At 41.8% G+C, this 21,932-nt stretch overlaps 2 protein-coding genes across 6 annotated transcripts in view; both read right to left on the bottom strand.

The window, feature by feature from the left end:
• Window positions 1-513: 513 nt before the first annotated feature.
• Window positions 514-4,837, bottom strand: LOC113441623 (DNA-directed RNA polymerase II subunit RPB11-a). Its single transcript, XM_026708724.2, has 4 exons — window positions 4,713-4,837; window positions 2,465-2,554; window positions 1,637-1,811; window positions 514-725 (listed from the first exon to the last, which is right to left on the bottom strand). The coding sequence occupies exons 1-4, from the start codon at window positions 4,763-4,765 to the stop codon at window positions 690-692; spliced, it is 354 nt and encodes a 117-aa protein (XP_026564509.1). The 5' UTR covers window positions 4,766-4,837; the 3' UTR covers window positions 514-689.
• Window positions 4,838-7,318: 2,481 nt separating this feature from the next.
• Window positions 7,319-21,932, bottom strand: part of LOC113441612 (ras GTPase-activating protein 4) — a 112,432-nt gene continuing 97,818 nt past the window's right edge. For all 5 annotated transcript variants that reach the window (XM_087926666.1, XM_087926635.1, XM_026708708.2 and 2 more), the window contains 9 exons: window positions 19,505-19,697; window positions 18,482-18,619; window positions 17,294-17,438; window positions 16,526-16,695; window positions 14,326-14,463; window positions 12,225-12,360; window positions 11,268-11,388; window positions 9,086-9,141; window positions 7,319-7,466 (listed from right to left, as the gene is read on the bottom strand). In XM_087926666.1, the coding sequence (XP_087782792.1) occupies window positions 7,330-7,466; window positions 9,086-9,141; window positions 11,268-11,388; window positions 12,225-12,360; window positions 14,326-14,463; window positions 16,526-16,695; window positions 17,294-17,438; window positions 18,482-18,619; window positions 19,505-19,697 (1,234 nt within the window). In that variant the 3' untranslated portion in view covers window positions 7,319-7,329. The remainder of the gene's footprint in view (window positions 7,467-9,085; window positions 9,142-11,267; window positions 11,389-12,224; window positions 12,361-14,325; window positions 14,464-16,525; window positions 16,696-17,293; window positions 17,439-18,481; window positions 18,620-19,504; window positions 19,698-21,932) is intronic.

Genomic DNA, 21,932 nt, shown 5'->3' with positions numbered 1-21,932 from the left:
ATTAAATATACATAAAATAAAATTGAGCCAGAACTAGAATAAAAAACCTAAGCCTCATTCAATCCAGAGAGCATAAAGTGTGAATCTCTGGTACTGCATGTAGTAGAGAATGCTACATTTTAAAAAATGTTCAGCAAACTACATGAAAGAGGCAAGTAGAATACTTGCACTTAAGACAATATAGGATTTAATTCAAGAGACAGTTACTTCTCTACCAATACTGAAATGGAAAACTACCCCACCCCCTAGTTAAAATTTCAATCAGATATTGTACATAGACATACAGTTGGCCTGCATAATTTAAAAAGAGCAATATCTTAACAGTAAAGCAAATAAGAATTATATCAAGGCACATCTTGAGAAAGCAGAGTAAAAACTGCCTGAAAGAAAATCAAGAGGTATTTCTAATTGAAATGGAAAGCACACGGTATATTGTCAGTTTTAAATCAGGAGGGAATTTCAACAACTATTTTACTATGTTTTTGCTGAAGGTATGAATCACTTCAAAAGAGCAACAATTAAGAAGTATAATTTATTAGCCATCATAAGCCAACTTGAACTTTCATGTAAATGACCTATATTGAAATTTCTTAGATGTTATGTAGCAAAGTAATCATAAATACATTTCTTGTAGACTACTACATTGAAAAATGAATTTTATTTACAAATATATTTGATAAACATTACTACTACTCAATTCCTTCTTGTTTGTCTTTGATGGCAACCTAAGAGAAAAATAAACACATGGTAACTGGAAAATAAAAATAAATAAATAAAATAAAAATCTTGACAATTTCATTTAAGATCTGATTATAAAAGTATTAAGGAAAGTTTCCCTTGTTGCAGAAAAGAGCTGCCATTATTCCAAATCTATCTGAACTTCAAAATGCATGAGCTAAGCCTAACCAGACAAAATGTATTTATTTATAGCCCACCTTTCCTATTTTTACAAATAACTGAAGCCATTTAATTATCCATCATCATTAATGGCACATTGGTGAAATTATCAAAGAAGATGCAACATTTTACTTGTGATTTTTCTCATCCTTCGCAGAAAACCAAGCCATCTGAAAAGTCAACACAGCTGTTTAAAATGCCAACTCTTTCTCTGTCCCTAATTATTCATGGCAAACTCCATTACTACCAGAAACACAATTAGATGGAAATGTCACAAAGGACATTCTTAGTTAGGGCAACAAGGATACAAAACTCCCTGCCACATTGGTTTCTGATGATGTTTGACATCTATGTGACTTTATTGCCCAGAACTCACATATTGGAGGTAGGAATAGATGATGGTTTGTGGAGCCTATTCAGATCAAAAAGTATTAACAGGCAATTTTCTTGATGTCTTATTGTCTAACACCTACATACTTGAATGTCTTATGGGTGATAACTCCCAGATTCTGCTTCCCTGGAAGGCTTAACCTGCCTCAATCTCAAGTTTCAATTTTCAGCACCAAAATCCATCTCGCTATAAGGCATAATTCAAGGCCCCAATGAAACTTTTAAGTATTTAACAGAGCTGAAATATCTCACCTAATTCACAGACATAGCTTTAGGTTTCATCATTCTGCCTTTGGCAAGAAGCCCTCAGCCCCCCAAATCATGTGATTGTTAGGATCTGCTGACTTACCCGGAATCTTTCCTCAAGAAGAGAAAGCTCACTGATGAGATCTGTGATTGCATTGGTAAAAGCTTCTTGAGGGCTGTAATCGGGGGTTGTCTGAACACGAATTATTATTTTATGTTCAAGGGGATGGGGGACTTTGTATCCTGCAAATAACACTTGAGGGTCTTTCAACAATTGCCTGAGGAAAAACAGACAAAATTTTATTGTTAAAGTTATAACTGATGCTGGATGACTAAGGGCCAATTAGTCTCAAGGTTCATTTCCAAGACAGCTTTGGAAGCATACAATAACAATGCAAAGAATATGTTTCTTGTTTCTCATTTTTAACAAATAGAAAAGAAAGTTTGTTTTGATAATTAGGACCATTCTTCTCTTTTCTACACATTACATACACTGTGTGCATATTTGCACTGACTGTTGAAGCCAAAATAACGCTATCGATTAGAAAAAGAACCCACTAGTATTGAAAGATCCCAATAATTTACAAGGTTCTACAAAATTTAAAGGGGGAAAAATCAATTAGAAAAAAAAACTAATCAATAAGATTATATTGAGTGTGATGATTAAAACATGAAAAGTTTTAGCATATTGCGGAATAGAATTCTGGAAAATAAATTAAGCTAATTATATAAATATGTATGTCCTTCATCACTGTTGTAGATTAAATTACACCACCTCTCCACATGGTCTATATATTCTGGGGTTTTACAAGTAACATTTGGTAGAGATATTGAAAACCTCACTATTTTTTCTGCATTTCTTGACAGTTGATCAATTTAATTGCATTCTTAATTCATCAATTTTGTAAGAATAAGAATCACTGCTACTCACGACTTGATTATATTCCCAAGAGTGTGATCTTCTTTGTTGATTGTAAACAGACAAGCATTTGGCACTTTTGTATCTTTATTTATTGTAATCCTTCAATGAGACAGACGGGGAAAAGGGGGTCATATTAACACCAGCTTGTGCAGTCTTCTCTTATACATAATCATGCAACAATGTTACAACTGTTTTATGTAAACCTAGATTATGTTAATCCATCCTAAATAGTTCATGCTAACAGATCAAAACTTTCAAGGATTCTGACAGGAACTTTTGAAAACCTGTAATAGACAAGTTTTACTTTCTCAGGCCAGGCGAAGAATGACTGGGAGGGGAGGGCGAGGGGTGGGGCCAGCCAGTGGTAAGATCACCCAACGGAGCCACAGCAGAGGGCCCAAAGAGCCGCATGCAGCTCCAGAGCCAGTGGTTACTGACACCCACCTCAGAGGAAATAAATCTACAAGTTTATTTGGGGACAAACAAAATCCAGCAAGTCCTAAAACCTGGTGAAAATCAATTAGCATATATGAAACCATAATATGCAAATGATAAACCAAAACACACAACAGATACCTTTACAATATTTGAATAGCCCTGCCAAATAGATAACAGGAGGAAATCAGAAAAAAATGCAAAATATGCATTCAGAAATCAAGAAACTGAGGGCCACAAAACTATAAGTTGGGTTTTGTTGTACTGTATTTTCTTTTACATTTGATCATAACCTGTAATGTACAATGGATGTTTTGTGCCTTAGCAACCAAATTTATGTAACTTTCTAACAGGTGGAAGTAACAAAAAGATATTCAGCTTTATGAACTATTTCAACTGACTGTAACTGTATCGTTTTACAACAGACTCAAAAAGACACTACATCTTTTCCCATGCTAACTTTTCCCCCTACTTTTAAAACCATGCTCATTCAAGTGTCATCCTTAGTATTATGGGATGTTTAGCAAACTATCCATCTTTCTGATCCAATTGGATAGGATGGTTTTTTTCTATCCACACAACTCTTCTTTTGTATTTCTTTCTGCTGTACTAAGTATAAAAGGTATTCCAAGGATTTGCCCCAGGTTCCTCCTGGTCTCTTATTTCAGAGAAACCCCCTCCCCTTGTCAGAGTACTCTAATAAATTGTATTAAATGATTTTTCAGACTCAATTGCTTATTAGAGAAGAATGTGCTGAGGCAGAATCTGCAGCCCATTTGGCTATCAAAGCTAATGGATGAAATAAACATGAAGGAATGAAATAAATATGGAAAATATTTACACATACAAATTTCCAAGAGGCAATATACCAGTATACGGAATCAGAGTTGGAAGGGATGTTGGAGGTCATCTAGTTCAACCCCCTTCTCAGGCAGGAAACCCTATTCCAGGGGTTCAACTCTCTGGGAGTTGAAGTCCACAAGTCTTTAAGTTGCCGAGTTTGGACACCTCTGCCCTATACCATGCAAATCTCTTGGGATTTGCATATGTATTTCCAAAGCCCAGTACGTCTATCTAGGTGCCAGCATATTGCTAAGTTTATCTACTCACAAAAAAATGGGGTTGGACCTGATTAGGATTTGGACGAGATATATTTTAGGGTTGCTGATTAGTCTGGTAAGTAAAAGGAAATAAACATCCAGGAAGTATCCAATGACAAAACATCTGCATTGTTTGTAAAACATTATACAGATGCACTCATGAAATCAACAGATGATGAGATCAATTGAGACCTTTTTCTAAAATTGTGCAGGTTTCGCAGGCATTGATTTTTCAAGATCTTGATGAATTTAACTTGAGGAGGGTGGGGAGTAATGGTCGGAGAGAAAGATTCTGGCCAAAACCCCGGCCCTATTTTTTGGCTAGATTTCTACCCCTTTTAAGGGGTACGCAAGTTGATGAGAGCCGCCTTTAAGTTTCTTAAATCAGGGGTCCCCAAACTTGGCAACTTTAAGACTTGTGGACTTCAACTCCCAGAATTGCTATGCTGGCTGGAGAATTCTGGGAATTGAAGTCCACAAGTCTTAAAGTTGCCAAGTTTGGAGACCTCCGCCTTAAATGAATGAAGAAAATCTTCCTTTCAGGAGTTCATGGCATCACGAATAGCCCTCCCGCCCCATTTGCTCTACCCATTCCCATCTCCCCCCTATGAAGGAGTGTGAGATACAGGGGCTAGCACAGACCTCCCCCCCACCCCCGCCCTCCTAACCCTTAGGGACGATTTTGGCTGCCTCCCCGCGACCGTTTTCCCTCTCCCACTGACTTTTTCTCCCCTTCGAAGAGTAAAAAGGACTCGAAGGCCGGAGGGGCGTTCATTCTCCCCACTGGTTTCTCGCAGACGTTTGAGAAATATACTTCCGGGGTCAAATTTCTACGACTCCTTCCGGGTTCAGGTTCCTTCTGCCAATATGGCGACCGTGCATCACCCAGCGGCAAGGAGGACGAAATGCTCCTTCGGGTCTCCAGCAGCAATTTGCCTTTTTCCTCCCCAGAGGCTACGCTTTGGCCCCCCCAATGGACGTTTGGGAGCCTCTTTGGGGCAGAGTAGTGCTGAAGGCACCAGGATAAAACCGGGGGACGGTGAATTCGAATCCTACTGTAGGCACGAAGCCCGTGGGATGCCCTTGGGCCAGTCTTAACCCTCTCAGCCCTAGGAAGGAAGCAATGGCAAACTGTAGTTGAAATCCTGCTAATAAAACTATGCCTTGGCAGTGTTCTCCAAAAGAATACTATAAAGTAAGGGAAGGAAGAGCATCTCGTGCTATGGGAGGGTTGATCGATTAACATAGTTGGAAGGGACCTTGTAGGCCATCTAGTCCAACCCTCACGCAGGAGACCCTACACCACTTCTGACAAATGGCAATCTCTTTTTGAAAGGCTCCAGTGATGAAGCTGCTACAGCTTCTGAAGGCAAGCTGTTCCATTGGTTGTTTCCCCTTATTTCTAGGTTGAATCTCTCCTTGATCAGTTTCCATCCATTGTTCTTTGTCTGCCTTGGAAAATAGCCCCTTCCTCTCTGTGGCAGCCCCTCAAATATTGGAAGACCTCTATCATATCTCCCCTGGTCCTTCTTTTCACTAGACTAGCCAAGCTCAGTTCCTGCAACTGTTCTTCATGTTTTAGCCTCTAGTCCCCTAATCATCTTTGTTGCTCTTCTCTTTCTAGAGTTTCAACATGACAATAGGATTTAGTGCTGGGTTGCTAGTTTTCCTCACACGGCAGCTATTTTTGTGAATAGTCCAGCAGACATTTTGCAGATGCTCAAAACATGTTTTTAAAATTCGAAAAGTGCCTATCAGCCTCAAAGGTTGGTGACTCCTGAGCATTTACCCTGAGGTAGCCAGCAGCTTTCACAACACTGCATTAGTAAAATGACCACATGTACAAGGTGATATTATCATCGTAGTACCCTTATGACTTGTATCCCAAAGTATGACATCAATCAGTTGTCACATTTGTGTGAGGCCATCACATAGATTTTGTCATTTGCAATCCCACCCGCTCCTCTCCATGCAAATATTTGGCAAACTTGGTATGGTTGGTTCTCATGGGTTATGTTTGGTGGTTTTGCCTGCACTTTGTATGGACAAGTATAATGAAATATGTAGCTATTCATTTAATTAGAGGAGCTGTTGTATTATTATCTCTGTACTGAAATGAAGTTGGAGGCCATCTTTGTTATATAATTTGTTTGATGTAGGCTTTTTTGCCATTTTTAACATGTCCTGTTATACCCCTCCCCTTTTCGCTTTATTTTAGCTTGTATTTTAATGTTTGGTTTTGAAACTTAATAAAGATACGTGTTTTTTTTAAAGAGAAAACAATAGCTGAGTTCTTATTGTCTCTATTCTTGTCTCCTTGAGCTATGAGGAAAAAAGCATACAGGTTTTATCACCTTATTTTTAATCACAAAATTTCCTCTCAATTTACACGCCAATCTGATGTTCTTCAAAGGGAGCAACTGAAAAATGTCAGACATTGATGGAATCCTTTATTTGTTAAAAGAAAAGCTTTATTGTACATTCAATATTTTTTGGGGGGGGATGTCTTGAAGGGACAGAAGATCAAGGATAAAAAGTTGTGAAGCAATTCTTCTTTCCTCTTACTTATATTAAGATCCACACCTTCATTTGTCTTATTGGATGACCCCTAGCTCTCCCCTTGCAAAAAAAAAAAAACACAGGCGCACTGTTTTCTCTCTCACACACATACCTGGCTCAGATCTTGCAGTTCTGGATTTTGTATAGCCTTTGACCACTTTGCTGCAATTTTACAGTGCTCCCAAAAATTCAAATCTCACCCTGTTCTAATTCAGTGCAGCTCTTCTATGCATCAGATCTCAGAATCTGGAAAATGTTGCTTCTTCAAGAAATCCATTGCTAGTGAAAAAGTTCTATGTAAGATGGGAAATGGGACTTGCTACTTCACAAGATTCAGGCTGCTTGCTAATGCAACACCGTGTGTTTTTAGAACTACGTAAGGAAAGGTCAGAAGGAAAAAAAGATGGAAGAATGAAAGGTACAGAAACTTTACCCTAAGAACCCCCCCAAAAGAGTAACTGCACTGTTGTTATGTATTATCAAAAGCATCATGAGATAGAGAAACCCCAAGGAATTGTCCAATTCTTGTGGATGAACAGAGATAAAAGAGCCAGTTTTAATGATCCAGAGAAACTAGAGGCCAAACAACTATAGGAGAGATCCCAAAAGAGAGGTCAGGACCTTCCAAGCACAGAGACAGCCCCTCCCATTCCATCTCAGCAGACAAAATTAACTCCAGAGTGTGTAGTTGCCATTCTGGGGATGGAGCAACCATTCTACTTAAAACAGAGCAAAGGTGGAGCTTGCCCTCAAATAATATATATATATATTTTGTGGGAGTCACGTCTGCAGTTCCACCAAGTGATTCTGATTCTGCTGGGCCATGTCAGTGGAGTGCGAAACCTCCTTTTGATATATTTCTTCTAAATCGTGTAGTATCTGGAAAAGCCTGAAAGGGCGATCAGCATTTTCAGGATCTGTAGCAAGAGAGGTGGAGAAGAAGAGAGGGTAAGTGAGCTAGAAAGAGATCTCCAAACCCTCTAATCATTTGATATCACTGTTGACTGTTTCCTAGTATGATTTGATTGCTTATTGCACCCTATGACTATTCATCATAGGTATAATACATTCGTCAGGAATCATAAGATACAACACTTAATGATTCTTGACTCTTGACTCATGTATCTTTTCTTTTATGTACACTGAGAGCATTTGCACCAAGATAAATTCCTTGTGTATCCAACCACACCTGGCCAATAAAGAATTCTATCTATATCCTAAAAGAGGACAGCTTTGATATGTAAAACAACCTTTTTTCTATCAAGGACTATGTTTTCTTAGAGCTAATCTTCTGGAGCAGCATTACAGGTGAAGCTGAAGAAAACAACGGAGTAGGGAAGCTAGAAGTGGATAGGGACACACATTCTCTCACTGATGTCTTGCAAAGGTATGTGGGAAAGACCTTGAGAGAAGGAGCAAAGAGATGCTGTCTTGGGGAGGTCCAATAAGAGACAGTTTATATTAGCCAGGAGTGGGATTCTCCTGGTTTGGACAGGGTGAACCCCTTGTTCCAATGATCAGCTGGCTCCAAACTGGTTCGCTCTAACGAGCATGTGGACGCACCCACCCACCCCTGCTCTTTCCTGTGCTTTATGTCTTTTTGTTAGAGCACAGCTGATTCGTACAGCAGAGCAGTTTGCCATGCCTCAGCTGTTTTCTTCAGCTGCAGTTGAAGGCAAGTATTAGCTTTTTTAAATGAGGAGCACGTGCATGCGCAAAGCACACACTCACTGAACTGGTGATTATATTGGTTGAATCGCACCCCTGATATTAGTGGGCAGGGCAAGAGGCTCACAAGAGACGCCTCTCAAGATGTACAGGAGATGGGGAAGAATTGTACTTGCAAGATTCTGTTAATGTATCTTTATAATAAAGTAGAATTACCTCATCTGGTCATGTTTTTATGTCTGATCTACCTGGTAGGACTGACACCAATCTTTCAATTCACTCTACATATTTATAAGCTATGATATCTATAAATCCATGTCATGATACAGTTCAGGGGACTTCCAACCTGACAGCTTTAAGACTTGTAGACTTCAACTCCTAGAATTCCTGAGCTAACATGACTGAAGGAGGAATTCTGGGAGTTGAAGTCCACAAAGCTTAAACTTGCCAAGTTTGAAGACCCTTGATATAGACACTAATATATAAATGTTTTCGTAGATTTTCACGGGTACAAGTATGTAGGTCTAGGTGTGTTTGGGTCTTTTCCTGTGTAAAATTAAGAGTATCTTGGCGACGTTTCGGCGAGGTCCCACTAATATATAAATATGTATACCTCTTCAACTCTGTTAAAGGTGTTGTGTGGGCCCTGACCATTATGAACAAAATCAACCTCAACCCAGCCTTTCCATTTCAACCATTTATTATTATTATGGCTTGTCGGACAATCAGCAGGATGTTTAGACTGGACTTGGCATTTTTACCCACCTATGTTATTATTAGTTAAATGTACTAGCTGCCCAACTGCCTAACAATGGATTCTGGCATTAAATTAAATAATAAATTTAAATTAAATAATTAAATTGTATACCTTCACTCTGATGTTTTTCATTTTTTTCCAGAACTGACAGTTCCTCATACTTTTCCCTTTGGACAGTAAAAAAAATAGAATAAAATGAAAGTTAATAAATTATACAACAAATTTCACATAGGGATGCATTTTGTGAATAGCACTACAAGAAAAGGAACATTATACAATAATCACTTCAAAACTTCAATAATTTTTCAGGTTTAAGAGATTGTGGCTGGGTGGGGAATTCTGGGGAGTTAAGGTCTTAAACTTGCTAAGTCTGAAAAACACTGCTTTGAGCATTTAATTTTTATCATCTTTAAATGTTTTTATCAGGTGGTTTTATCCACTTTAGGATTGCTTTTTCTGAAAAATAGACATGTTGCTTTCCTATTCATCAGTGTAGTCATATAGAGGATCTCTTCCCAACATTTCTATCCTAATTCCTTTAACTGCTTTCTTTTTCTTTATAAATCTTCATTGTAAAACACTTCCACCCTCGGCTGCATGAAGTCATGACCTCAATTCAGAGATGGTATTCAGCAGGTTCTGACCAGTTCTGGAGAACCGGTAGCAGAAATTTTGAGTAGTTCAGAGAACCGGCAAATACCACCTCTGACTGGAGATTTTACAACATCCTTCCCCTGCCACACCCACCAAGACACGCCCGCAGAACCAGTAGTAAAAAAAATTGAATCCCACCACTGCCTCACTTCCCTAAATAGAATAGAATAGAATACCTTTATTGTCATTGCATTCAAAATACAATGAAATTTGAAAGCTACTCCAACAAATTTGAAAGCTACTCCAGTGCCCCAAACACCACATCACAATCACACTACACAGTATTTAAAAATTAAAATAATTAAAGTAATAATAATAATAATTTAAAACCTCATCTAAAACCTACTTAAAACATATGTTTAGATAGTTTAAAAATGCCACTTTATACATAGAACTAAATCACAAACATACTGTTTGATTCCAGACAATTATTGCCTTGGAAAAGAAACTGTTTCCTCAGTCTATTAGTCCTCATTTTAAGACACCTATAAGGTCTCCCTGATGGTAACAATTCGAACTATGAATGACCAAGATGAGAACGGTCTCTGGAGATTTTTTGTGCTCTAGAGAGGAGTCTGGTCTTTGCAATCTCTTCCAAAAAAGAAAAAAAATGCTAATTAGGGCAGAATATAACAGAATAACAGAGTTGGAAGGGACTTTGCAGGCCATCTAGTCAAATCCCCTGCTCAAACAGGAGACCGTACACCATTTCTGCCCAGTATCTTCTTGAAACCCTCAAGGGATGAAGTGTTTTTTTCTGGTGAGACTGTCAGGGCAACTTGGTCTACCCAAATATGGGATGGAACATACTGCTTCTGCTTTCACCTTTCGGCCCCAATCCAGGAGTCTTTGCAGGCAGTGGCTTCTGCAACAAACTATTTTGTGTTAAATTTTAATTTTACCGACATAGAAATAAAGGGAGACTAGTATAACTATTTCAAGCTTTTTAGCTCTCATCAGCTAGCCATACCTTTCTGGGATTCAAACCCAAGCTGCTTGCATATTAGGCAGAAGTATTAACCTCTAGGGCACAGGCTCTCCTCACTTTGTTGGCTGCACCAAGCAGGGGAGGAAGATTGTGTTTTTCCAGCGAGACTGATCTCTCAGGGCAACCTGATCTACCCAAATATGGGGTGGAGCATATTCCAGTGATGAAGCACCCACAATTTCTGAAGACAAGCTGTTCCATCGGTTGATTGTTCTCACTGTTTGGAAATTTCTCCCTAGTTCTAGGTTGCTTCTCTCCTTGATCAGTATCCATCTATTGTTCTTTGTCTGGCCTTCGGATACTTTGGAAAATAGGTTGTTTCCCTCCTCTCTGTGGAAGCCCCTCAAATATTTGAATACTGCTATCATGTCACCCGTTGTTCTTCCCTTCACTAAATTAGCCATGCCCAGTTCCTGCATATGTTTTAGCCTCCAGTCCCCTAATCATCTTTGTTGCTCTTCTCTGCACTCTTTCTAGAGTGTTTGATTGAGGATGGTTATATTCTGATGTTATTTCTTGGCAACCACATAACTTTCTTTTAAATGATTGATGTAGCACCATCCAGGCCCATGAAGAATTAAAAGCCAAAGTACCCCTGTTTTACAAGAATACTTCAGCATTGGGTGAGGAAGCCTTGGTCAGTCAAGTCACCTCATTACTTCTTGAATTGCAAGCAGATGCTGGAATATCAGCTGAGCCTCCAAGTCAGGATCCAAGGGATCATTCCATTCCCGCAGAGTAACTCCATGCCGGGTTTTGTCACAACCAAGACCTTCAAAACAAAGAAAGGGAGCACTGAAACCACACTCTTCCAATTCTGGAGAATCATCTTGCTGACCAAGAGTCCTACGTAGTCCCAAACTATAGATAGTCGTTGACTTAACAGCCACAATAGGGGCAAGAAAACTCCTTGTTAAGGGATTGAATTGTTATGTGACCTTATTTTATGACTGTTTTTACTGCAGTCTTTATATGGTTGCCATAGTCATTAAGTGAGAATCCCAGGGTGTGCCTTACGATCTTCTCTGCTGGCTTTCTCATTGACTTTGCAGGTGGGAAGCAAATGGCTGGGAAGGTTGCAAATGACCATCATGTGACCATGGGACACAGCAACTCTTGTAAATGTATGATAAGCTGCCCAGCATTTGAATCATGATCACATGGCTGCAGGGACTCTGTAATGGGCTGGTCACAAGTTACTTTTGTACTCCTTGCAGTCCTTCTATTCCCCACCATTCAGTCAGAACTGAAGAAGCTTCTTGGATGAGAAGTGAAACGTCTTCAAAGAAAAAATCAGAAAGTCCAGTTGCCTCCTGAAAAAGCACCTTTGGGACAACCATGATCTGGAGGATTGAGATTCTCCACAGACATATAGCTCTGGGAAGAGCCATCATAATTTTAAATGGTAGGCAAGCGAGTGATCGTTACACAAGGAGTAGCTGTACATTTTTATTTTCTATAGTTTTTCTTTTTTAAAAAAAGCTCTCTATATATCTTGATATATATTAAAATAAACTTAAAGAGAAAACATTGTGACACACATTCCCACACCTAGAGATATGGGAGAGAACAAAGGCAGTACAGTAGCATTGTCAAATGATGCAATACCTGCTTTGTCCTTTAGGTGGCAGCAGCTCCATTTGTCTCCTCTGAAAACCCCTGGATGATAGGAACATAGCATTCCCACGTTGTTCCTGCAGACTTTCCGTAAGGCTGAGAGCCACTGGCTTAGCTCATTCACACACTGTGAAACAAGGCAAGGCAGAAAGACATCAATGCCATGGATTCTTTTGACTGGATGTATCCAGGGCCTTTAACACATTCCCCCTTTTTCTGCCCTACAATCCCTTCTAGGGAAACAGATGCTACAAGGCGCAGGCTGTGATTTTTCCAGTTGCTGTATATCCCACACACTTGCTCGACCAGGGAAAACTGCAAGTCAATAGAAAGCAGAATGGACACAAAAGTCAGGAAGCCAACGTTGAGCTACTTTTAATTCCCTTAAAAGATACACACCTTCAATCTTGTTCACTGTGACATTTGTCCATAAGAGAATAGAAATATAACCGGATGCTTGAACCATAGTTGGTACTTAACCATGCATATTAAAATTAGCCAATGATAAAATGCAAATATAGAATGGAATTACAACCAGATTCAGACATGATTCATCTGATTCATTTATTTCCCAAATGTATTTGATGCAATGGTTTCACGGTCTAATTAAATGTCAATGCCTAATATAGGTTCTGTCAACTGCAAAACTTAATTTAATTGACCCAGTGTTCAAAGAAGATTATAATTAGCTAGAGACAGATCCTTTCTTTTTTTTCGAGGTGGATGGGGCTAAATTAATTTAATAAACTCCTTTCATGTTATGTTAACTGCTTACTGGAGGGCTACCTGGCCTTGTTATCAGTCATTATTGAGACAAAGATCTAGAGAGGGACTGCAAAATTGAACTTCTCTTGGTTCTCTGTGCCTGTGGTCCTTTGTTTTCATGTACTGCAGTCAAGCCTTTCATCCTAACAGAAACAGCACCAATGAGTCACCCCAGATTAGCTATTGGCTCACAAAACTGGAATTATTGGGGTTAACCCTAACCGATGCCTGGATCATTCTCACAATGCAAATAAGGCCTATGCTATTGTTAAACTCACATAAAAAATAAAGTGTCTCTCAATTTAAATTCATCTCCTGGTGAATTCATTGGTACATCCAAATACTTTTCTTGCAGCAGAACGAAATTATCGTATTTTCGGAGTATAAGATGCATTCCCCCACTCAAAAAAAGTGGGTGGAAATGTCTGTGCATCATACAGCGAATATGGACCCGTTTTGGGCCTCCCGAAGCCTACGCGCATCCCATTTTGCCCTCCCTGGCATCAGGGAGACTGAAAGTGGGACCAGAGGTGGTATTCAGCAGGTTCTGACCAGTTCTGGAGAACCGGTAGCGGAAATTGAGTAGTTCGGAGAACCAGCAAATACCACCTCTGACTGGAGATTTTACGGTATCCTTCCCCTGCCACGCCCACCAAGCCACGCCTACAGAACTGGTAGTAAAAAAATTTGAATCCTACCACTGCTCCGGAGGCCAACAATGGGCATGTTTTTGGCCTGCGGAGTACTTCTGGATGCCGGGGAGGCCAAAAATGGGATGCGAGGTGGCTTTGGGAGACTAAAAACCGGCGTGTTTTTGGCCTGCAGAGTGCTTCCGGACCCACTCTGGAAGGTGGAGGCAAAAACTTTTTTTTTCTTGTTTTCCTCCTCTAAAACAAGGTGCGTCTTATAATCTGAAAAATACGGTAGTTTTCTGCTGTCTTGGTTGGGGAAATTTTGACTATAGCCCTGAGATTTCCTAGTGGTTTCCCTTCCAGGTATTAGCAGACCTGACTCCGCTTAGCTTCTAAACTCAGACAAAGATGCCCAGTGCTACACCTGCTAGGGCAAAGTATCAACGGGGTGCGTTTTTGTTTCTCCTTAAAATATTTGGATTCCCTTGCATTTTATTTGAAAGCATCTCTCGGTTTTGCAAATGTGAGAAACTGCTGGATTCTATGTATTTATTTCTCTAATTGATATAGCTGCTCCTCACACAAAACAAGTGGCATGTTGTATCTACCAATACAACTTCTGCCATGGGGCCACCCAGATGAAGTCTTGCTCCTCCCGCCCCGTCAGAACCAAATGTGACTTGCTGTGTCTCTACCTTGCACTGCAGGTAAGCCGTGTCTTCTTGCCCAGCATCGTTAGTGTAGATGATCTGCATGACATGGGAGATACCGAAACTCTTCTCCTCTACTTTCTCAGCTGCCCGGATGCTACTCAGTGGCACAAAGGAGCTTTTCTGAAAGGAAATCCCAGAAATATATATTCAAGAAATCTTGAGTCAAATGGAAACAAAGTTTGTCTCTCACTGTGAATCCAACCGGATGCTTCCAACAACACTTTCCCCTCGTAGCCACTAGAATTCTGGAGCAGGCTGTCTCTAATCATGGAGATTCTTACACCATCACAATGGGTAATACCTAGAAGTAGAGCTTTCTTCCTCCATGAATTTGACAAATCCTCTTTTAAAGGACCCAGATTGTCGGGGGCAGTATGCTGACTCTGTAAACTGCTTAGAGAGGGCTGTAAAGCACTGTAAAGCGGTATATAAGTCTTAAGTGCTATTGCTAAAGTTATCCTCAAATGGAAAACACTTAAAAAGGTAAAGGCAAAGCTTTCCCCTATCCCAGTGATGGCTAACCTTTTCGGCACCGAGTGTCCAAAGTGAATGCGCATGCGCACCCCCCCCAAAATATAGTGTCCACGTGCCCCCTGTGCATTTGGTCCATCCCTGGCGCATGCATGCGCATCCCCATGCATGCACACATCATCCACGCATGCACCCCACCCCGTGCATGCGTGCATGTCCCCCCACACATGTGCCCCGCCCCCTGCACATGTGTGGCAGAGACTTGAAGACCAGCTGGCTGGCGGGAGGTGCATGCGCACATGTGTGGCAGAGCTGAACTAGGCGATGGCTTGTGCGCTTACAGAGAGGGCTCTGCGTGCCACCTCATAGGTTCACCATCACGGCCCTATCCAGTCATGTCCAACTCTAGGGGGTGGTGCTTATTTTTGTTCTTTAGCCAAGGGGGGCAGTGTTGTCCAAAGACACTTCTGTAGTCATCTAGCCAGCATGTCTGTACACCGAGGTGCACAGAGCATTTTTAACCATTGAGTCAGCAAAACACTTAAAGCTACCCCAAAATCATTGCCACTGAAAACATTAAGTGTGGCTGTTGGCCATCCAGAAATGTTCTTCCCACTGTAGCTGAAACTTGTACTATCACACTGTCATATTCCATTGCTAACAAATTAAATTCTGAGCTTTCTTGAAAGTTATTCTTCTTCAGCACAATAGCAGCTGGTCCTCAAAATCACACCAAGAGTTTAATAGCCGAGACTTGAATTTAAGTCTCTGTATTCCTAGTCCAACATTCTTATACTATGTTGCTTCAAGGCCTCTGAGATTTGATTATGTGCCATCAAGTTGTTTTTGACTCCTAGAGAATAGATTATAGCAATAGCAACAGCACTTAAGACTTACGTATATACCACTTCACAGTGTTTTACAGCCCTCTCTAAGCAGTTTACAGAGTCAGCCTATTGCCCCCAACAATCTGGGTCCTCATTTTACTCACCTCGGAAGGATGGAAGGCTGAGTCAACCTTGAGCCTGGTGAGAGTTGAACTTCCAAATTGCAGCAATCAGCAGAAGTAGCCTGCAGTACTGCACTCTAACCACTGTGCCACGGCGATTATATCCACAGCGATCTATCCCTAACATGGTCTTTTAAATCTCCCAGTGGTGCCCTCATTGCAACTGCAACTGAAGTCAGCTCAGCAACTTCAACTTCTCTTCCCTCCCACTTTTCCCAGAACTGGTTCTTTTTCTAGAGAGTTCAATGTTCACATAAATAGCAATACCAATAGCACTTACACCTATATACCACTTCCCAGTGCTTTACTATGCTTTACTCTCTAAGCAGTTTACAGCGTCGGCCTATTTCCCCCCACAATCTGGGCCCTCGTTTTACCCACTTTAGAAGGCTGGAAGGCTGAGTCAACCTTGATCAAGTCAGGCTTGAACTCCTGGCAGAAGGGAGTTAGCTTGCAATACTGCATTCTAACTACTATGCCATCACAGCTCTAATTTGTCTAAAGTCAGCTAATTTGAGCCTGGCCATTTGGTTGCTGTTTGGGGGGAGGGACTTCCCTTTCTACAGTGTGATGATTGGCTAGCCTTCCTTGGCCCTCCTTCCTTGGACTCCCCAACTTATATAAAGGGTTTCAAGAGAAGCGATTTCAGCAAGGACCATGGCCAGAGCCTCTGATAGTGGCCAGTCTCTGTCCTTCACCTACCTTGGAGTTGGGTGTCTTGGCGCAGGTGAGAGCCTCATGGGTTAAAGAGAAATAGAGCTTCTTGAAAGAGAACGAGAGGAGAGGCCCCTTGCTTCTCGCCTTGTGGATGAACAGGTACCCTTCTTTTACAACCTGAGGTTGCAGGGAGATGGGCTTCTGCAGGTCTAATTCTGTAATGCAACAGCCGCAGCAGTGAACGCAATATATGTGCATGCGTTTTGAATGAGCAGGAAATAATAATAACACCAGTAATAGCACAAGTTGGCAGAAAATCACCAGATATAATCTGCTGCCCTCATTGTTAACCTCAGCCCTACTTATATAGTCTTTGTTGCTAATGGGGAATGTCCCTGCAAGGTGTCTTACTCAAAGCCATTAGTGAAGCCATCTGGCTTTGCTGCCTTTCCCCTCTTTGAATGATACCAAGGATGAGAAACCAGACTCATCCACAGGAGTTTGCTATTTTGGTCATCAGCTTTGCTTTTGTCCTTGGGATGCAGGCTCTGCACCTTTTGTAGATATGCATGGGATATTACAACATACATACAACAGGATTGTAAATCACTTTTTTCTGAGGCTGTTATAACTTTGAAGTATCATTAAACAAATGGTCATAAACTGAAGACTGCCATACTAAAAAAGAAATGGGATCAGGCGCTAAATTTCAGATACCACTAAACTACTTTCTGGCTGATGGCTCAGAGAAAGCACTGCTGCTTGTAGTAACCAAAACATTTCTTAATTTGTTTGGCTTTATCAAGCATTTACCATCTTTCTCCTCAATGTCAATTAGCTGGAGGATGAACTGCTTCATCTGGGCAACACCGCGTTGAATGGTGGCTTGCAGGGGGGCCATCCATGCTTCCTTGGTGCGGCTGATGCTGTTGTCCATGTTCCCCACGTTTTGGACAGCCTGGCCCAGCAGAAAAATCAGAAAATCAATGAATGCTTCAGCTACAAACAATAAAAATACAAGAGCACACAATAGATACAAACTCAAGGTTAACCACATCAGACTTGATTGCAGGAAATACGACTTCAGCAACGGAGTGGTCAATGTCTGGAATACTCTACCTGATTCTGTGGTTTCTTCCCCAAACCCCACAAACTTTAACCTTAGACTGTCTACTATTGACCTCGCCCCTTTCCTAAGAGGTCTGTAGGGGGCGTGCATAAGCGCACCAACGTGCCTACCCTCCCTGTCCTATTGTTTCTCTTGTTTTTCTGATATGTACCCATTTCATGTATTCATAACTATGCATATACTTATACCTATTATCTTGTAAGCGATTGACAAATCAAAATAAATAAATAAAGTCACCACAACTCAAGAACAAGCTTCACCCAGATTGAGAGAAAAGCCAGAATGGTTTGCAGTGGAGAGAATGCTGGGACTCATGCGATGAAAGGGACTGAGATTTAAATAGCCACCTGGTCCAATCCAATCAGGTGTCATGTTTGGCTCAAGGGGAGGGGAGGGAAGGAGGAGGGGAGTGGGAAGAATGAGAGGAGGAGGAGAGGACAGAGAGGGAGCAGAAGATGGAAAGGGGAGTGGGAAGGAGGAGAAGGAGAGGGAGAGGGGAAAGGGAAAGGGAGAGGAGTAGGGGAGAGAGAGAAAGGGAGGAGACGATAGGAAGAGGGAGATGGAGAGGGGAGCGGGAAAGAGGAGAAGGAGAGGGAGAGGGGAGAAGAACATGGAGAGGCAGAAGGAAAGGGGAAGGGCAAGGGAGAGGGACAGAAGGGAGAGGAGGGGAGTTGGCAGGAGGAAAGGGAGAGGGCTGTAAAGGAGAGGCAGATGGAGAGGGGGAGGGGAGAGGGAGAGGGGGAAGGGAAGCAAGATGAGATGAAATAAGAAACTCTAAAAGAAAACAGGGACATTTGACAAGAGTCAAAAGAAGGACCCCTTTTGGACATCATCAGGCTATTCAGAGCATTTCTTCTGGGACAAGGTCTTACCTTGGCCAGCAAAAGCAGAGCCCGGCTGATGTGAGCATCGGCATGCTTCTCCCACAGGTGGAAAAGTTTGGGGGACATAATGGCTGGAGAGAAGAATCGTAGGCAGAGGAAGCTTGTGATGGCAATGAATTTCACATTCTGTAAGTGCAGAAGGACAGAGTTTTTGAAAGGGGATGGGAAGAGACCAAGGACAAAAACAATATGACAGGCAATACCAAACCTCTCCATTTGTGTCTTGGAGAAAAGGAGAGTGGTAAGAATAAGATAACAAAAGTAGAAATGAAACTGGCCTTTCCTTAAGGTATTGGTTAAAAACACATTCAAGTCCCTGCTGGGTGGGACGGTAAGATCAGGGGTGGGATTCTACCAGTTCGCACCTATTCGCTAGAACCGGTTGTTAGAAGAAATTACTGGCCTAATCCTGTAAGGAAGGCAGAAAGGAAACATTCTGGTGTTGCTTACAGAAACTGCCTCTCCGTTAACCCTTATTACATTCTTGGCAGGACTAGACTTCCTGTCTCAGGAACTTCTCTGGAGTTCTTCTCCCCTCCTTTGCTGGTACTTTGCTTGTGTGGAGGGACCATTCAAAGTTACAATGACACTGAAAAAAGTGACTTATGACTATTTTTCACACTTACGACTGTTGCAGCATCCTCACAGTCATGAGAGGCCAGGCAAGGAGATGCGTGCCTCGATGTGAGTGATATTGAGTTGGCCACACCCAGCCAATAACATGACCACCAAGTCATATCCACCCAGTCACATGACCACCAAGCCACGCCCACTAACTAAGCCATGCCCACAGAACCAGTTGTTAAAAAATTTGAATCCCACCCCTGGGTAAGATCCTGCTGCTTTTCTTCCCACAAGATCACACAAGTTACCTTACCTGACAAAGAAGTGGAAGACTTACAAAAGAATTTGTAATTACAAAAACTGTCAAAGAATTTATAAAAACATAACCCCACATTCCTGCAAGAGGAGCGGGATTGAGTTAGAAGAATCTAATTCTGCCCAACCAACCTGATTTTTCTCTTCGGGGAACCGTTCTGCAACTCTCTTGAAAAGGAGCTGAAAAGTGGCACGGATGACAGGCGGGCACATCTTGGCAGACCTGGTGATGGTGTTCAGTAGGTCAGTCAGATACGACTGAAGGAACTGGCCACTCTGCTGGATCACCTCACTTTCACTGTGGATCCGGTGAAGGCTAGAGCATCTGGACCAAGAAGCAAACATAACCGAATAACTCAGACCTTCCCTGTATGCCAATCACAGCCATGTGGGATTTTACCAAAAATACAGTCCCCAATCAGACTGATGACATATTCAACATGGTTGTCCCAAAGGTGCTTTTTTCAAGAGGCAACTAGACGTTCTTTGTTTTTCCTGGAAGATGTTTCTCTTCTCATTTAAGAAGCTGCTTCAATTCAGGGAAGCAAAATGTCCTCCAAGAAAAACAAAAAAAACAGTTTCCTCTTCAAAAAAAAAGCACCTTTGGGACAACTACGACTTGGATGCCTGAGAATCTTCACAGACGTCCAAAATGGCTGCTTCATGCCCTGAATAGCCCATTAGTTTGCTGGAAAGTAGCAGGTTGAATGACTTATTACATCATTAGAATCAGAGGCAGCTTTTAAACTCAGTGTTTCTCAACCTTAGCCATTTTAACCTGAGTGGATTTCAACTCCCGGAATTCCCCATGCCAGCTGGAAATCTGAAATCCAGACCTTTTAAAATTGCTACAGTTGAGAAACAGTGACTTAGCTGAAGCCCTAGTAGAACTGGTGCTGGTTCTTCAACCAGGCAACCAGGATCAACCAGGCAACTGGTGCTGGTTCTTCAACCAGGCAACCATTAATTTCCTAAAGAATGTGCTGTAATTGTACTACCCAGAGATCTAAAATTTTATTCAACAATTCCAGTACTAGCGAGATGCCTTTTGTGCTTTACATATTTTTGGACTCTCAGCATGCAAAGCTTCTTAGCAAAGTTCTAAGCACAGATACATGTCACGTTATAAATATTTCTTCCTGTACCTACATCCATTTAAGGAGAAAAATAATGCAGAGAAATTGCTAATTAATACTGACTTACTGGAAGAATAGGAATTGACTACTTAAGAAACAATAAAGCAAGGCTATTCCATATTCAAAGTGTCAGAGGAATATGCAATGTAACTTGTCTACCAGCTACAAAATTCAAATGTTCTACAATTATGTTGCCAGATACATGTTTTCATCACAAAACCTCGAGCAATAAGACAATGAGAATCACCTCTAGCAAGCACTAGGATTCAAGACCCACTTTAGTTCCTTGATAAGCAGATCTGGTTTTTATTATGAATTATATAAATCCTCCAGACTTTGCATTTTTATGCCTGAACAGCACCCGGGTAAAGAATTTAAATGTCTGACACTGACAGAACTTTCCCTCAGTTGTCTTAGGCACTAACATGGTGGTTCTTCTATTCTAAAATATATTTTTAACATCGAAACTGGCATATTTAAAAAAATAACACGTCAACGTTATTTCCCAGAATGCATTTGAGAATCCAATCAGCCATTTTTGAAGAACCGGGGATGGAAAATAGGAGAACAAAAGGTCCCATCCACCCCACCCCCACCCCGGGTGGGATTCAAATTTTTTAACAATTGGTTCTGTGGGTGTGGCTAGGTGGGCGTGGCTAGGTGAGCATGGTCATGTGACTGGGTAGGCATGGCTTTTTTGTAGTCTGGGCCTCAGGGAAGCCTCCTGGGGGGGGGGGCGTTTTTGCTCCCAGAAGGCTTCCCTGGGGCCCAGGAAGGCAAAACACGGAGCGCAGGGAGGGCGTGAAACACCCCCACACACACCCCTTTTTGCCTCCTGGGCCTCAGGGAAGCCTCCTGGGAGAAGCAGTAAGACAGTGAGGGGGATCCCGGCACGGATGGTCATTGGAACAGCTGATCATTGGGAGGGAAGGAAAAAAAAGAAATCCCTTAAGGAGTGACTGGGGACTGGGGCCGGGGAGAATGCTGTCAGCAATGTCGTGCCTGCATGATAAGGACTGATTGGGAGGGGAGGGGAGGGCGGAGAGGAGTGGGGCCAGCCAGGGTCACAATTTGCCAGTTCTCCGCATAATCATAACAACCAGTTCTATAGAACTGGTCCAAACCGGTAGAATCCCACCCCCGCCCCCACCTATTTCCATTCTGGTAAATGGGAGGATAGTGATTGATAATGCTCATAAGGGCTGCCATTTTGTGAAGGCACCCAGGGGTGGGCTTTAAAAATGTTAGCCATGGGTTCTCTGCCCGGTTGCTGGGTGGGTGTGGCCATGGTGGGCGTGGCCTAGTTGGCCTCCTGCACCACGGCGGGGGAGAGCGTTTTTGCTCTCCCCAGGCTCCGGAGGCTTTCTGGAAGCCAGAAACAGGCCGGTCTCCGGCCTTCCTGAACTGCCGGGAGGCCCGTTTTT

This window comes from Pseudonaja textilis, chromosome 1 (assembly GCF_049901715.1).
Source record: "Pseudonaja textilis isolate UNSWEBS1 chromosome 1, rPseTex1.2, whole genome shotgun sequence".
In the NCBI taxonomy this organism is placed as follows: Eukaryota; Metazoa; Chordata; class Lepidosauria; order Squamata; family Elapidae; genus Pseudonaja; species Pseudonaja textilis.
Note: the sequence above shows the minus strand (reverse complement) of the source record. Positions and strands in the feature narration are given on the sequence as shown.